We start from the raw sequence: 17,352 nt of genomic DNA on the forward strand, positions 1-17,352 counted from the left end.
TCCTTCCTATGACATACTTGGTTTCGAACCATAGGTAAACGTGGCATGTACTATAAGTCAAGTCAAGTCAGAGAATCTTATTTAGCACACATATTACCGGTAGGTCTCATGGCGCTTGCGGAGATTCCAGAGACTGGAGGTCCTATCCAATTGCATTATTTCTGGTCAAACAGCCACGTTTTCAATTCTTTGCGGAAACGCTGGTTGTCCGCAATAGAAAGAAGATGAAACGGCAGCTTGTTCCAGAAATGGGGGGCGACGGACAAAAAAGATCGGCCCCCATTGCGTACGGTTAGGACGCGCAATGGGGTGTGAAGAGATTTTGAATTGGATCTTAATGTTCTTTCTGGCTGCTCTCTTTTAAGTTTTTTTGCTAAATAACCAGGCCCGGTGCCATAGATACTTTTATGAGTTAGGCACAGGATTTTAAAATGACCTCTTTTCCTAACTGGAAGCCAGTGGAGAGATCCCAGAGTTGGAACTGAAGGAGATCTTGGAGGTAAATTTAAGATCAGTCTGGCCGCCGTATTCTGTAGAATTTGAAATTTAGAAAAAAGTCTTCATTTAGGGAGGCTAGTAAGGCGTCCCCATAGTCCAAGCGGCTTACAATTAAGCCCTGGACCAGAGGCTTCCTGGTTTCAATGGGTAGCCATTTAAAGATTTTGCGTTGCTTCCGCAAGATCCCGTAACAAGTACCTAACACAAGATTGACATGATTTTTCATGGATAGCTTGTTGTCAATCGTTATTCCAAGGTTACAGCCTACTTGTTTAGGGGACGGGCATGGGCCCAATGCCTGAGGCCACCAGCTGCCAGACCTGTACTCTTCGGCCCTGCCGAACAGTATGGTCTCGGTTTTACTGCCGTTTAGCTGTAATTTGTTGTTGCCCATCCAGTTGTTGATGTGGGTCAGACAGTTATTAAACCGGATCATTGTGTCTCTAGGGTCAGGACCAAAGGTGATCAGCAGCTGGGTGTCATCAGCATGTGACACGACCTCAAACCCATAAAACCTGATTATCCTGGCCAGAGGTGTTACATAAAGATTAAAAAGCATAGGGCTCAAGATAGACCCCTGAGGAACTCCAATGCTTACTGGTCTGCTGCATGAGGCCAGAGTATCTATGTGGACAGTAGTGGAGCGATCCTTTAGATAGTTTTTAAACCAGTCCAGGGCTTTTGGCCCCCCATCTCCCAGAGCTGTTGTTCTAAAATGTCATGGGAGATGTTGTCGAAGGTGGCAGATGGGTCCAAAAGAGCCAGCATAGCTGATTCTCTTTTGTCCAAACGCCAGCCTGATGTTATCAACCATCTCTACTACTGCCGTTTTGGTGCTATGCGCCGACCGGAATCCAGATTGCGATGAATCAAGAAGTCCATGGCTTTCCAAATGGACAGTGAGTTGTTTATTTACTAAGGATTCAAGCGCCTCCCGAAATAAGGCAGTAGCGAGATGGGACGGTAATTGCCTGGTTCTCTGGAATCTAAAGTAGGCTTTTTCAGAATACGTCTGACTTGAGCTGTTTTCCATATTTTGGGCACCCTCGCTTGGTCTAGTGACATATTAAAAATCTCCGTTAACTTCATTGTCAACAGGGGTGCTAGTTGCATAAAAAAGCGGGGAGGTAGAGGATCTGCTGGGGAGCCTGATTTGATCTTAGCAATGGCTTCTGATACCTGTTCGCAGGTCACAGTTTTAAATTCTGCCAGCAAAGGCAACAGCGGTTGGCTATTCGCAGCTGAGTGTAAGTCAATATTGTTTACATTGTCTTGAGGGAAGCTTTAACCTTTTCGTCGAAAGAGGAGGATACTCTTTTGACCCATTCTTGTGTGGGGTAAGGGTACACTGGATGACTTGAGGAGTAGTGAACTCCTTCAGAATTTTATATAGCTCTTTACTGGAGTTGGCTGCATTATGGATCCTTGCTGTTAAATAGGACTTTTTGGCCTGCTTAATATTGTTTAAATAAGTATGGTGGATTAGTTTATACCTGATTTGGTCTTCAGTAGTTTTAGTTTTCCTCCAATGCCGCTCGGCAGTTCTACAGGCGGATTTCTCAGTATTTAGTGCTGGTGTAAACCATTAAGGTGCTTTGCCTTTCATCTTGACTCTTGACATGGGATTTATTGTGTTCAAGGCATGTAAAATGGCCTGTTCAAAGGCCACAGTTGCTTGTTCTACATTATCTGGATGTAGTATGGCTTCAGCATTAAAATAGGTGGAGAACGATTTTGGGGTGACTTTACGCCAAGTTCTAATTAAGGCGCAGTCATTATCCAGACGGATTTTAGGGGCATCCACACGAATGCTAAATTTTAGCAGATAATGGTCAGACCAAAGTAGAGGTTGAGGTTGTTCAACTGTGAGTTTAGTTGTGTTAGTGAACAGTAAATCCAAGGTATGACCGGCCTGATGGGTAGGACCTGCTACCAACTGCTCCAGCCCTAATGCTTGTAGTGAGGTTACCAGCTGGTCAGTATCAGGATCCTGTGCTAAGTCTGCATGATAGTTGAAATCTCCTATAAGAATCAAATTATTTGCGGCTAGGACACAAGGTGCAATAAATTCCAAAAGAGTGTTTACAAATTTGTTTTTTTGGCCTGGGGGTCTATAAACTAGAGCCCCTGTCCATGCTTCAGACGATTGGGTCATGAATTTAAAAATAAGTATTTCCGCTTTGTCTGTAGTGCAGGAGTCTATCGTGATGATTTCTAATTTCTGCTCGGTGGCCACTGCTATCCCCCCCCCCAACCGCTCTATTTAATCTAGTTAGCTGATATTGGGATGGAAAGACAGTCGTTATGTCGGGAGATGCCTGATCATGGAGTCATTTTTCAGTTATAAAACAGACATCAGGTTTTTCAAGATCTAAGAGGCTCCATAATTCTAGACCGTGTTTAGGAATGGACCGGGCGTTAAGATACTGTCCAAGTAGCTTGTACGAGCTATCTGGTAAGTCTCCTTTTTTTATTAAGGCAAGAGGTGGTTGTCATATATGATTCCTTCCTGGAGGTCTGAGCGCCAACCGATTGTGGCACAAAAAACTCCTCGACACATAGTAAATCCTTTGGTTTTAAGATGGTGAAAGGCCTATTTAAACATTTTAACTCTGCGCTAGAGTAACACTGCATGGCCATAGTTGATGGCTTACCTTCAGTTATGCCCTATATACTTAAAAAGGCAGGGGTCCTGGCGGCGGACGGGCGCAGACGAGTTTGCCATTGGCACGCCACCGGCGCGGCGCGTATCCACGCCCTTTCCTGCTTTAAATAGGCAGAGGGGAGGACGCAGCCGCTAGACCGCCAACCCGACCGGAACCCACCAGTCCCAGACCGGGAGTGTGTAAATACGCCCAGAGTCCCTCCGCACAATCAGCACAAGCCGCGGCGGTCCGGGCACTGCTTAATCAGGCAGATCAAGTGAGTATTAACACAAACATGGCGATAACTACAAATGCGGAAAAGCAGTTCCAGGCAGATAAGGCAACAGTGCGCGTGAAAGCATGATAAAAACAAAAACACAATGCGGTATTTAATACTAAAATCACGAGTTTTCAGAGCAATATAGGTCAAGAAGCTGGGTCAGAGTATTACCCGTACAGCCTGGAGTCCGCTGCGCGTCTGCTCCCTTTCCTGCTTTAAATAGGCAGAGGGGAGGACGCAGCCGCTAGACCGCCAACCTTACCGGAAGCCACCAGTCCCAGACCGGAAGTGTGTAAATATGCCCTGAGTCCCTCCGCACAATCGGCACAAGCTGCGGCGGACCGGGGACCGGGCACTGCTTAATCAGGCAGATCAAGTGAGTATTAACACAAACATGTGGCGATAATTACAAATGCGGAAAAGCAGTTTCAGCGTAGATAAGGCAACAGTGCGCATGAAAGCATGATAAAAACAAACACACAATGCGGTATTTAATACTAAAATCACGAGTTTTCAGAGCAATATAGGTCAAGAAGCTGGGTCAGAGTATTACCCTTAAAGCCTGGAGTCCGCCATCATTTAACATCATTTAATTTTAAAAACAAGTGAAGTCTTTGCCATAACCTGTATTGTCAATGAATGTCAGAAGTATTTCATTTCACGCAAAGGAATGAAATATACAAGATACTTAATGATATTGATAGCAAGATGTTCTATCTATGAGGGATATCATGAAACATAAGCTTCCTACCACGATCACTGTATAGTCAAACTAATTAGAAGGATTATTAAAAAATTACTGACACCACTAATTGTTTAAGCAGTCCATGAATTTGCTTTTGGAATGTCAACGATTTCTTACCATCTGCCTCCCACTCCTTCTCCACCTCCAACACTTTCTTCTGCACAAAGTTCAAGAGCTCCATTGAGTTGGCCATCCAGAGCATCAGGGGCTGAAGATCAGCGGCGACGTCCTCCACACTGAGCGAGCTAACCTGGCTCTGACCCTGCTGACTAGAAAATCACATGGTTAGAATTTGCGGTGGGGTCAGAGACTATGCCAGGGTCTCATTACTTTTATCTTCTCAATGCACTAGTGTACTAGGGTAGAACATTGCATTACCATCCTTGATTATTTTGTAAAGTTTTGGGGGAAGAATTACACAATCAGAGATTTAACTTTGCTCTAAATAGAGAGAAGCTGGGATTCATCAATTTTAAAACTCCACAGTGACGGCAAGCTGCCTCTGACTTATTATCAGATATTCTTCAGTTTGGTCAGTTCAAAGTTTAAGGAGCAGTCTTTCAAAGGAGAGAAAGGTGCCACTTTTCCCAGGGCAGCGATTAGATGATGATAATGGTACACCTGTGTCAAACCTCACCCATGTCCCTTTTATGGTACACCATGGTCAAGTCCTCTCCCTTTCCGAACCTACCAGTGTTTTTGATCCGCATCCTGGGACTATCTTGTGTAGGAAGATCCAACAGCATAAGTATCACTAAATTGCTCCTATACCACCATGTATTGTTTATAACGCTCACATTTTTTGTAGTTTCAAAAACATACATGCCTTTAAAAAAGATACTGATCTGGGCTGCCATAGAATAATTTGGGAACTATAATTTTTCAGGTAGCTTTTTGTTAAAGAAATCATGGGAAGTGGCCAAAGGGGTCAAGACTGATTTGTAGATGGCTTGGTTTGAACTGGGGTGGCATAGTGAGCAAAAGAATGATGGATTTTACCCAGCTCTCTTGACTTAAGGTGAGTGGTTGAAAAGTTTCGTCACTCCGTCCATCATCTTGTTGTATTTGCTGTTTTGCCCTAAGTAGCCATGGGTATCCCCAGGCGTAGTTCCCTTGCTCGCTGTGCCACTGGATTCAAGCTAGCCTGGCTGATGATGGGTGAAACCCCAAAACCGGTCCCAGGATGCTTGTTTCAGGTCCAGGGAGGACCTGGCCTGGCAATTCGGGTTGGACTGTCCCCATGGGGAAACGGGGTCAAGACTGATTTGCATATGGTTGTGTTTGAACTGGGGTGGCATAGTGAGCAAAAGGACAATGGATTAAACCCAGAACTGTTGACTGGGAGTGAGTGGTTGAAAGGTTTCAGCACTCCATCCATCATCTTGTTGTGGTTGGATAATTCAGTGAGGGCATTTGCATGTACAGGGTCTTAAGGACCCATAGACGCCATTGCCACTTCTGCATGATTTGGACAAAGGGGTAACAGCCTGTTAACATTAGAGTGCCTCCGTCACTGAACCTTCGTGGCTCATGGGAATCAATTCATATTATTGCTTTGGGCATGCATTCGCTGCTCTAGTATGCAAGGTGGTCAGACAAAAAATGGGCCACCTTCCTTCTGCGACAGGTCCAGAATCTGAACCAACAGGTCAGGAACACGGCCTGCAGATTTGTTAGGGGCATTTTGCAAGTATGCGTGCATTACCCAAGTCCGCCCCTGAACGATCAAATGTATTGACTGTGAAAATGCATTAAATGTGTAAATACATGTATTTGGCATTCAGCCATCTCATACTTACTGGAATTCTGCATTTTGTTAACAGCAGAACGGTAGAAGCTATAACATGGCTATCAGGAGACTTAAACAAGAGGTGGATCTCCCAAGAGCGGGAATCCTGACAGGCCAAATAGGAGAGGCGTGAGAAAAAGGAACATTAACAGGATTAGGGCAGCCTGCTTGAAGAGAATGGAGGCATACTCTGAGTAATGGTCAGAGTTGGGCTGCCCTACATGAACATTAAATGTGGGCCTTGCAGGCTCTGCCACTGGCTTGGAGCGGAGTAAATGACAAATCAACGATTCCTATAACCCAGTTCACTCCTGAAGGCTGTCATGGAGGAGTCCAACAAAAACAATGTTTCCACCAATAAGCACAAAAAAATACATCTACATAAATCCATGATCGCTTACTTCTCTGGCTGCTTGTCTCCAATTTCTTTGATCTTCCCCTGTAGGTAACACAAGTGTAAAACAGCCAATTAGAGGTTGTGCTTCAAAAAAGTTCAGTTTTCACTTCCTACAAGTACCACAGAATGCAGCAGCGACATCAGAAATTCATGAAAAAGTGGATGCACGCGCATCTCACCCTGCACTGTTCATATGGTCAAGAATTAAAACTAGCCAAGTTCTCTGAGCTATCCCTGTCCATACATCAGTCAGTTTTATGAGAGATTAATTTGTGTCCAGAGATTTACAGTCCGCTAATCGCCTATAGCACTACCACCAACCTCAAGTATCATAATGATTTCTCGAATGAGTACAATCATTGCTTGAGATATCTAAATGAGCTTACTTACTATTAAGCAAGTGAACTTGAAGAAGGCACACTTGTGCAGAAATGTTTTGGCTCAGAAGGCTTGCAGTCACACCTGGGATTATATAGCTTTATGGATTGTATTTTTGAATTTAAAAAAACATTAATAACAGAAGATGAATATCTAATAGATGTATCATTTAGTGGATCCAGAAATAGATGACGGAAATTAATAATTTACTAGTATGGTTAACTCATACAACTAAATGCTGCATTTTAAAAGCAATCTGATGCTATACTGTAGATTGTAGCATATTTTAAACAACAATGTGGTCATCCAGCTTTCATGAGCTCGCCAAACGACCAGCAAGAGAGAAAATGCATTGAGAAATAGAAGTGTTTATAGGAAAAGGCTTGTACCAGAGAAAACAACTGGCAACTAGCACTCCAGTTTTAAAAGTCTTTGACATGTACTGTATACTGTGCCTTCTAATGAATCCTACTGAAGGAATTTTCCCGTACAACAAATGAACACTCTCACTAGGACTCTTTCAGGATCAATATGAAAGTCAACTAATCTCCCTACTTAAAATTGGCATTTACAGCTTGCTCCTCCCTACCCAGTGCCATTATCACTGCAGCTCAAGAAGGGATTCTTCATTTGTAGATGTATGCTCTTTACAGAATTGCTTAGGTAATTCAATTAAGTGCCACAATAAAGCTCCATGAGGTCATTAAAACAAATATACTAGAATTGTGAAGTTGTAAAGCGGCACCTATTTGAATAAATAGAGAAATAAATTGTTTTGCTTTCACATATGTGTATATATTTGTATGTATGTATGTTTGTATGTGGTATTTTTATAGCACAAACCAAGCCAAAAGGCAGCAGAGCACTGTACAGAGGCAACGATAAGCATAAAGTCAATGAGTAGTAGGAAAGGAAGCTGGTTTGTGGACTGTTAATGCATTGTGATGTAGTGTTCTTTAAAGAGATGCATTGTGATGTAGTGTTCTTTAAAGAGATGCATCTTAACACTTTCCTAAATTGAAACAGCATTTGTGCACTTCTGATAGATATGAGTATGTTTTTCTAGATCCTGGGTCCAGATGAAAAAAGCCTGAATCCTTGTTTTGTTTGATGGCACTTCTTAGTCTGTGTGTAGTCTAATGGTGTCCTGGATGTGTTTTTGCCAAGAACCACCAGAGAAGGTGGGCTTGTCTGCAAGATAAGAGGGGTGATGGCTTTGTAAATGATACCACTGTCTTGAAGATGGTGCGGGCTAATGTGGCCAATACCGATAGTGTTCCATTAGGATGAGTGTGATGTGATCATATTTCTTCAGGCCTTGGAGAAGATCTGCTGCGGTATGTAGGGTGCCACGTTGGAGTCTGGGAGGCCATGCAGATACAAGAGCACCAGGGCTTGAACAGCAGTACTGAAGTTGCTTTTTGGAAGAACGTTTCACTTTCTTTAGAAGAGAGTGCTGGTACCGTGTCATTCGTTTTAGTGGGGGAAAATGTGTTCCATGAGGGCGAGGTTGGTGTCCAGGGTGAATCTGTGAAACTTGGGGTTCAAAGCCATCATGGTTCATGTCATTGGATCACTTTTTTACTTTTTTTGTTTGTTGCTCTTGACATATAACAGGTATGCTGTCTTGGTTGGGTTCAGCTTTGGACAGGCATTGGGCAATCATGCCTGGATGATGTACAGGCAGTGTTTGATGTGATGAGTGTCTGAAACACAGGAGACTTTGAAGTAGAGTTGTGTATCATCAGTGGTGAATCCTGATGCTGCTGGCTGTGAGTAGGGCAGCAAGCAGCTTATTTTTGAGATATTAATGTTGGAAAAGGTGATCACTCAAAAGGTGACCTATCCATAAAGTGATATGTTATATCATCAATATGAAATATGAAACAGTCGCTCATCAATATGGAAGAGGTTGACCCAACCAGCTGACACTACTTTAGAGTTGTGATCATTGCAGTAGAAGGAATACTCATTACACGACTGATTCAGGGTTATGAAAAAGGGATGCAATCTTTAAACCAATTCAAACTTCTGCATTGTTCAGTGTTAGAATATGATCTATATTCTGTGATCTATATCCTGCATTAGGTAGCAAACAAAATGATTCCTATATCTTGGGCGGCGTATACTTTATTTTTTTCATGTAGAAGAAATCTTGAACCAGAGCCAAAACATCTCAATTTTTTATTTTCTCAATACTACAAATTGTGCATTTGTTCTTTTTGCCACAAACCAGTTCGATTGTAACAAGCAGATGTGTTTTCATTCGTTACAGATACTAATGGGTTAGTGACGAAAACATGAAAATGTGTGACAGACATTTATCAAATGCTTTTAACATATTTTTAGGCCAAACATGTAGGGAAATGGGATGAGTCTTGCATTTAGGGGTGAAATCTGAAACCACATTTTCCATCTATTTAGCTTTTGGGGGAGATAACTTTGCCCAGGGCTGCTCTTAACTTTGGATGTCTATGTGTCTGAGAGAATGAGTCAGCCCAACAATTAAAAAATATTGCTGTTTTCTGTGGTTGTGCATAAACCTTATAGCTCTTTGTAACTTAAGCTAGTTATTGGATGTTCAAATCACTATTGTGTACGATTGTGGTTTTGTTGTTAAAGAACTCGTCATAGAAGTCTAGGACACAGTCCTGTTTTTTGGGAATAGTAAAGAGGGGAACTAAGATCTCTTGGAAAAGGTGATGAGGAGATCTCCTCTCAGTCTTGGACCAAGGACAACCTTGTGCGCTGACCTCCATACCCTCCAAGTGACACAGCGTAACAGACTGTGTTCCTGGACTAACAGCCATCAGTAGCATTGAGACAATGGCTTGGCTTTCCAAAGGGTCTCCACACACATCCTCATCTAACAGATCAAATGAGTTAGAGCTGATCTTCTCTCTGTCCCACACAATTAATATCACCAGTGGAGTCCCACAAATATTATCTCTCGCTTCACCACTTTAGAACATCTAGATACCTCTTGTAAACATCTTTGAGAGCTACACGTAGGCTACCATATATTTGTGGATGATACCTAAAGTCCTATGAATCTCTCCATCCTGTCATTGGTCCTTACAGTTTTCAACTCCAGAATAGACAATAACACTATATATGAATGCCTCTCTGAATCTTAGTTTAGTGGCAGAAGATATAAAACTACGCCACTTGCCTCATCATTGGCCTGAAATGCACAAATCACGTGGCTCCTGGTCATAGAAAGGAAACAGTTGGAGACCTTATCACATGTGCATACAATTCTCCATGTCTGAACCCCTTCCTACCTCACAAGAGTGCTGAGGCTTCATCGAGTGACCAGACACCTGAGGTCATTCATCAAAAACCATCTCATTGTTCACCCTGCAAGATACAAGTGTTTTGATGGCGGATAATGCAATTGTTCCTTCATCTAGAACTCGCTAGTCTCTTCCTTTCATACTGAAAATGACTTACCTAAATTTAGCAAAGCTCATGAGATTTACGCCATTCAATAGGCATTTTGTCATCTTCACTGCCTTGATCTCTCCTTATTTTATTTCACTCTCTTCTCAGTTGCTTATTAATCTATTACTCTCTGTTATCCTACTCTTTAAGCACTGTAAAGTAATCTTTGGGTTGCTCTTGTGCTACACAAATACATGAAAAAATATATTGATTTGATTCCATTTATTATTTTGTGCTCACCCTTCACGTGGCTGCACTGGACTGAAAACATCTACCCTGGAATCGCAGCAGTCTTCCCCAACATATTCTTTACTCACTGCCGCCTACAAAACTGTGTGGGGAATGGGTGAGTGTGTGTGAGTATGTGTGTGCCCAGGTGTGCCTGAACGTGAGTGTTCTGGCACCTGGCACAGCATATTGGTGGTACATTTTGGCATATCAGGGCCACGTATATTATGATGGTGCACACATCTGACAAAATAAAGTCCTTTGCATACTTGTGTGCATTTTTATTGTAAGTGAAGGCATCCATACATTACGTGGGTGATTTGTGGGATATGGGAGGAATTCAGGTAATGTTGGGGCCTACCCCTATCAAAGCAAATGTCTTGCCAAAGGTGACATTTAAAAAAAAATACTGTGTTTTGTTATGAGAATGGTAAGCACTTGTTTTCATAAACTGAGAAGCTGATGTTTAAGGGCAATATGACTACATTTCCCAATGCATTTTTAGAGCAGATACTTGAATGGTGACCAGTACTGTTGTCTGAAACCCTACTACGGGAGAATGCAGGCATATGGTGGGCAATATATTTGCAAGGGGCAGGATGGAAAATTGAAAAAGTGAATGGTAGAAGTGTCAATATATGATATTGTATATTACAGGAAATGTGGAATAGCATTTTCTGAACTGCCTTATGGCTTTTTAGGGAAATTGTGCTGAAAAATGAAGCATTTTGCGACCAGTTTATCAAACTTATCTTAAGGCTGGTGAACTTGATCAGGCTTTGTAATTGTGATTGTAATTATATTTATATAAAGCTTACTACCCCTGATGAGGTGTTGAAGCGCTTTATGGCAAGTAGCACGCTACTCTAGAACCCAAGGTTAGTGGTTAATCTAGGGGTAATTGCAATTAGTCATGTGTTCTCAAATAAATGTATTCATTTACTCCAGTTATTTAGCAAAGGATTACATTAATATCAGTTAGGTTTGATCATTAGTGGGGGCTATGTGGTTTCAGGTGAATGGTTGGCGAGATCGATATATATTGACCTAAAAAGTATCCCCTCTGGATTGTCTAAAACTTGTGTCAAACCTACGCTCCACTCAGAGGGAGTGGGAAAAGGAGATTTTTTTTATATAATCCTCCCCCACTCTAGTAGTTGCATGCTTCATCATCGGGTTCACACAGTGGCGGGGCGTAACTGTAAAAATTCTTCATCCACTCACAGGAATCCCTTTATTAGCAGGGTGGATGGGAAAGGTTATAAAACTATTTTGCAGTGTGAGGATACAATGGTCCTGTGACCCTAATACACAGATTTTTCAGCCCTATACTAAAGGTCTCTATGGTCCTGGGCTTTCTTCAGGGTGGAATTTTGCTAATGTCACCCCCACAGATGTAATTAACGTTTCTTGTAGTGTGGTGCAAGGCATACAAATTCATTTAAAGCATGCATGGGCAGTGCTAATACTTGCTAAATTGGGGAGTACCTGGGAAGAAAGCATGGATAGGTGTAAGAGTGACTGTCAACACAGGTTATTTTTAGTCCAACTCGTAAATCACACATGTTTACGTGCTCGTTGTATGTTGTTAAAAATGTGTCTCACTTGCTGATTTTGAAATGATAGACCATACTTATGCAGTGCACCTCTGTCCCACTTCTGAAAAAATTTGAAGTGGCATCCAAACATACTGCGCAAATAACTACAGTCCCAGTAGAAATGTTCATATCACAGTACCTATTAGAACCCAGTTATATACTTCATTGCAGGTAAGCAAGAGATAAGAGATACGACCACATACATCAACATAACCAAATGCCAACATATTTATAAAGTACCTACTCACCCAAGATTGTGGAGTGAATTACCTCCACGGGGTTTGAGTGGGGGGGCCTATAGACGAACCCTGTTGAGGCTTAAAGAGAAAAACAAAGTTGCACAAGATGAGGGCGAGTGTTATCACATGTCCAGGAGGAACATTGATATGCGGAGCTATATCGCAAAACTGCCAAAATCAATAATTCTTGTTTTTTGGCATCACTGTGTACTCACTACATCATGGGTCCCAACCCTTGTGTTAACCTATTCAGCACGGCTCCTCATGCTTGTGACACCGGAGCAGAAATGTCAGTGCGTCAGCCGGAAGGAGCTGGTTAGAAACACCTGATCATACACCAGAGGGGTGCGTAAATGTTGTTTATCGGAATCACCCTCACCTGTTGTGTAGGAATGAGAAAATGTCTAAACCGATGTTATGGATGCTGTGAAGAAACCATGATGCCTCTGTTATTGCAGCCTGAGTCGACGCATATGAAGACATGCGTGTGTCTTAGATTGCTGGGTATTTTAGTTCAAAGGAGCGCAGGTGGTGAATACAGCTGCCCCTGGTGTTCGTATAAGGGAAACGTCACGTCCATTGACGTGTAGTACTAGGATGCTGGCAAATGTAGTAGTCATGACAGAAAGGATTCTTAGTCATATTCTTTGTCCATGGAATCTGTAAATATTATGACAGGGATGGCGTAGAGCATCCCTGTTGGACTTGGCCCTTTTGGCAGGTTCACCCCTAAACTTTTTGCATTTATCCTAGCCTTTTTTTCCTATGTAGTGTTAGTAGTTTTAGGCCTCTAGGCACTTTAGCACTGTGTCCCAGTGTAAAGTGCGTGCGCTCTGTGTTACATTTAGTGAAACTGGCCTGCCCTCCCGTAGGAATGCATGGGAGATATGTGTGTCCATGGTAATTCCTGGTGTGAGAGGAGTGCAGGGTCGAGTTTGGTATGTGCGAACTCGGGAGAATAAATGCTGCGCAATGGTGCGCGCAGATTTATTGTGGCTGGTGGAGAAGTGCCACTTTTAGAAGTTGGCATTTCTGTGTACAGTGTGATGTGAATTGCCTGTCTGGCTTGTGAGTGACAGGGGCTGAATGGTGTGGGGAATTCCAGGAGCCAGGATGGGTCTGCCCGGTGGTGAATGGAGAGATCTGCATGTAGATGGGAGGGAGGTGTTGCACCTGGGACCTGAATAGGGCTGTGCCTTCCCTACACAATGCTGGCTCCACCTCCTGTGGTGCGTCTGATGTCCCTAGCCTGTCCTGTGAATAGGGAGAGGGGCTGAGTAAAACAAAGTGATCCAGAACCAGTTGTAACTGGTTCTCCCCTTGCCCTACAGTTGGTGACAAAGGAAATGTGTGTATAAGAAGGGGCTGTGACCCCATGAAAAAGGTCTGTTGTGCTTGTGTTCTTGAGGGGACACTCTGCCATGAGGAACCGCCGCGGGACCCAGCTGCTGTTTCCTGTGGGTCCCTGCATGCTGGCCTGCCTGGCTGCGCCTTGCTGGGGTCTCCCCAGCACCAAAGATCCTCTGATTCTGCCTTCCTGGGGATTTTGTGGAACCTAGCGCCTGGGAGCGCTTTTGTGCAGACTTTGAGGAGCAGCGCTTCGGTTTTAACTGCAGCATGGAGCTGCAAGCATTTTGAAAAGGGGATTCCCCCGCTTTTGGTGCTTTTAATTAATAGCAGGTGCCCACCCCGCGTTTTGCTGGTTTTCAGCGGGAGCCTACCCCGCTTTATGCTAATATAAAAAGCGACGGGTGCCCACCCCGCGGTTTGAGAGAAAGAGCGGGTGACCTCCCCGCAGTTTTGTGTCTTAGAACGGGAGCCTACCCCGTATTGCAGCCGCCGAAACCCTGAGGGCCGCTGCGCTGCCCGCGGCGACCCGGAAACTGAACCCGGCAAACCTTGACTGTGGGCGGGGCCTGAGGTTACACGGAAGTCGTTGCCGGCTGGAGCGGGGCTCCCAGGAGGAAAGGGAGAGCCCCGCGTGGCACATCGTTCTGCTGTTCAAGAGTGAAAGACCCAGGCGGGAGCCTACCCCGCTCTGGGCCGGACCGGGAAAGAAACGCCACCCTCTCGAACCAGGCGGCAGCCTACCCTGCGCTGGGACGGGCATCGGAGCAAGTCCCCGGTGCCCAGGAGAGTGGTGCCGGAAGAGAGGGAGGGTCCCCAGAGGAGGACCCTCCCCGCGTTTGAGGCCACGAAGCAGACACCAAAGGAGCCTGGGTCAAGGCAGGAGCCTACCCCGCCTTTGTGTGACCCCCGCAGTGAAGTCCGGAGAGCCTCCGTAACAGCCCGGTGAGTGGGGGCACTCGCACTGGCACAGTGGTGCCAGGGTGGTGGGAATCTTCACAGCGGCACCACTGTGGCAGGCCGATGCAACGTGGGGGCATTTCTTCAGTTGGAGTCCCCTTAGGGTGGGCTCCCCCACGCTCTGTTGGTGCTCGCGCCATTCCTCACAGCTGCCCAGCAGCTGCAATGGGTGGGGCACATTTCAGGCAGAAGTCCCAATGGGGCTTCAGTGGCACAGTCAGTGCCAGTAGCAAAAAAACAAAGCTAGACTTCCTACACGTATGTGCTTCAATAATAGGCAATGTGTCCATAGGACAAATCCAGCCTAATGACCAACAGTGTACGCAAGATATATCAATTCATTTATTGAGTCATTTTTCTTTTTTTAGGACATAAAGATATCCATTTTTCATTTTGTGTGAACTAAATACAATATACAATAAATAACAATGATAAGATAAGACAGCTCATATCCCGCACACAACATAATGACAATAATAAATGACGGTAAAATACAAAGAACAAACAAGTTATTTTTCAATAGGAACAATAAAAAACAATGGTGACAGTATTGCAAAACAATAAACAAAAATTACAAAAAACAATGACTATACATAAGACACAAGACAAGCGCCGACGCGCGTTTCGGAGATCCTATAGAAGTTAAACAGGCTCCTTCTTAAGGGCGTGTAGTGTAGGTCTTTTAATAAACAAGTTAAAATGTTTAGATTCCGACGTCATATGAAACCGGTGCTGGAATTTAAGCGATATTACCAACTGTTGGTCTGTGGGCGAAATGAAGAAAATATAGGATACAATAAATATCTAGTTAATTACATAAAGATGGGGCTGGGTCAAGAAACTCTGATAGAGATGAGCAGAGTAGAAACCAACCAGTCAGTGCCAGTGTCATTCTTTTTGGGGCATTTGTTTGCAAGTCCCAGAGTGGGGCTTCACAAGGGCACAGTGGTGCCAATCGGGGTGCATTGTCGGTTGCCATTGGGCTACATTTATTGAGGGAGGCCTAGAACCAGGCCCCAGAGCCCTGCGCCATGTTCCCAGTGCCCACATTCTTTGTCTGCACAGATGCACCGCAATTAGCGGGCAGCTGCTACGTTTAGGCCAGTGCATTGCGCACTTTTTGGATGTTGCTGCATTTGCAGCTAGACCCTGACGTTGCTGGACAACAGGCATTGGAGACCTAGAGAAGGCCAGTTGGCCTGCGGACCATTTGGCGGCATTAGGCAGAGCACCAGGCTCTACAAACCTGCATAATGTGATTTAGGCCTCTAATGTATTTATGCTTGGGATGCTCTGCATAATATGGGTATGCTAATGAGGGGTGGGCCTAATGTGGATATGCCTAATGTCATGGTATGATATGTTAGGATGGTGTCTCATACTAATGTGATAATACAGAGGTCATTATTGCGCCAGTAGTTACTTGTTGTGCTCTACATTTACTATTTGTTCTACATTTACAATTGGTGATTTGTGATGGTTGTGACAGTGGCCCCATTGGCCTTGTCGTGTGTAAATAGTCCCCTGTAAAAATTGCCCAGTGCCGGTTGGCACAGTGTATACTATGTGATTATGTTTCTAATGTATTTATGACAATACAAAGGCTATTTTTATATATAACCTTGTGTGGAGTTCCTTTGGTGGTGTACCTAGGGTGTTGTTGCTGGGTGCGTGCGCAAACGCTTTACACATTTTGCCTCCGGGATAAGCCTGACTGCTCGTGCCAAGCTACCAAGGGGTGAGCAGGGGTTATCTTTGGTGTGTAACTTCCTTGCCCTGACTAGAGTGGCGGTTTCTGCCTGGCTTTGGCGCAAGCCTTAGCCAACCAGAAATCCCATTTCTAACAATCCCCCTAAATGCCCTAATAAAAATTCCAATGAAAAATTACTCATATTGGATTTCAGAATTGAATACATGTACACGTAACTCCAGTGTGCCTATACAAGTTACGGTCAAAGATGTACAGTTATGAGGGAAAGAGGCACCTCAATAGAAAAGGGCAATAAATGTATCATATATTGGTATCAAAGTATTCTATATGTACCAGCAGAAAGATAATTAAGGGAAGTTTGGAACTGCTAACATTATGTATTTATTGTTTAAAACGAAACAGCTGTTCATGTGCAGATAACTGTCCACGGACAGGAAATTAACTAAGAGTATTCGGCTGGCTCCATGGGATTCTTCATTGAGCCCTTGTCTGTGTGAATAAAGCTTATAGACCAACCTTTGTTCTTTAACCTACAGTTTTTAGTGATCCCTGGTGTGGCAGTAAGCATTTCAATAACTGTCCAGTATGAGTCAGTGTCTTTGTGCACTTTTTCAACATAGTGTGTTGTCAGCTTGGCTGCTGCTCTTCTGCGCCTGATAGTGCTTCTATGCTTACTGTTGCGTATCTTGATCTTCCTTGTCATCATTCCTAAGTAACGGAGGCCACATAGGCAGGTGATCACAAAGATGACGCTGTTGTTGCAATTTGTGTGGGTTCTTTGCTCCCATGGAGTTGGTAAGCTCAGATTGATAGTTTTAGCCCGTGTTGTGAAGGGGCACACCAAGCAGTCTCCGCAGGGATAATGTCCTGTGACTGACGGGAGATCCCTTGAGGTGGTTAGCCATTCTGTATTTTTCTGCCACTTGTTGTTATGAACCATCCTGTCTCCTATGCTCCTGTTCGTCCTGAATGAGAACAGTGGTCTGTTGAGATTCAGTTTGTTGGATGTAAGAATCCACCAGCGTTTGTTTGCTATTTTTTTAATGATGTCAGGCACTGAGCTGGAAGTGCTTACAAAAATCACGGAGTTGTT

General features: G+C 43.9%; 1 protein-coding gene across 1 annotated transcript in view; it reads right to left on the bottom strand.

Moving 5' to 3' along the window:
* RASIP1 (Ras interacting protein 1) overlaps positions 1 to 17,352 on the bottom strand; it is a 298,155-nt gene that overhangs the window by 108,124 nt on the left and 172,679 nt on the right. The window contains exons 6-7 of the mRNA XM_085616531.1: positions 6,359 to 6,396; positions 4,286 to 4,437 (exon numbers count right to left, since the gene is read on the bottom strand). Coding sequence (XP_085472657.1) covers positions 4,286 to 4,437; positions 6,359 to 6,396 — 190 coding nt within the window. The remainder of the gene's footprint in view (positions 1 to 4,285; positions 4,438 to 6,358; positions 6,397 to 17,352) is intronic.

The sequence above is a fragment of the Triturus cristatus genome, chromosome 7 (genome assembly GCF_964204655.1).
Source record: "Triturus cristatus chromosome 7, aTriCri1.1, whole genome shotgun sequence".
Taxonomy (NCBI): domain Eukaryota; kingdom Metazoa; phylum Chordata; class Amphibia; order Caudata; family Salamandridae; genus Triturus; species Triturus cristatus.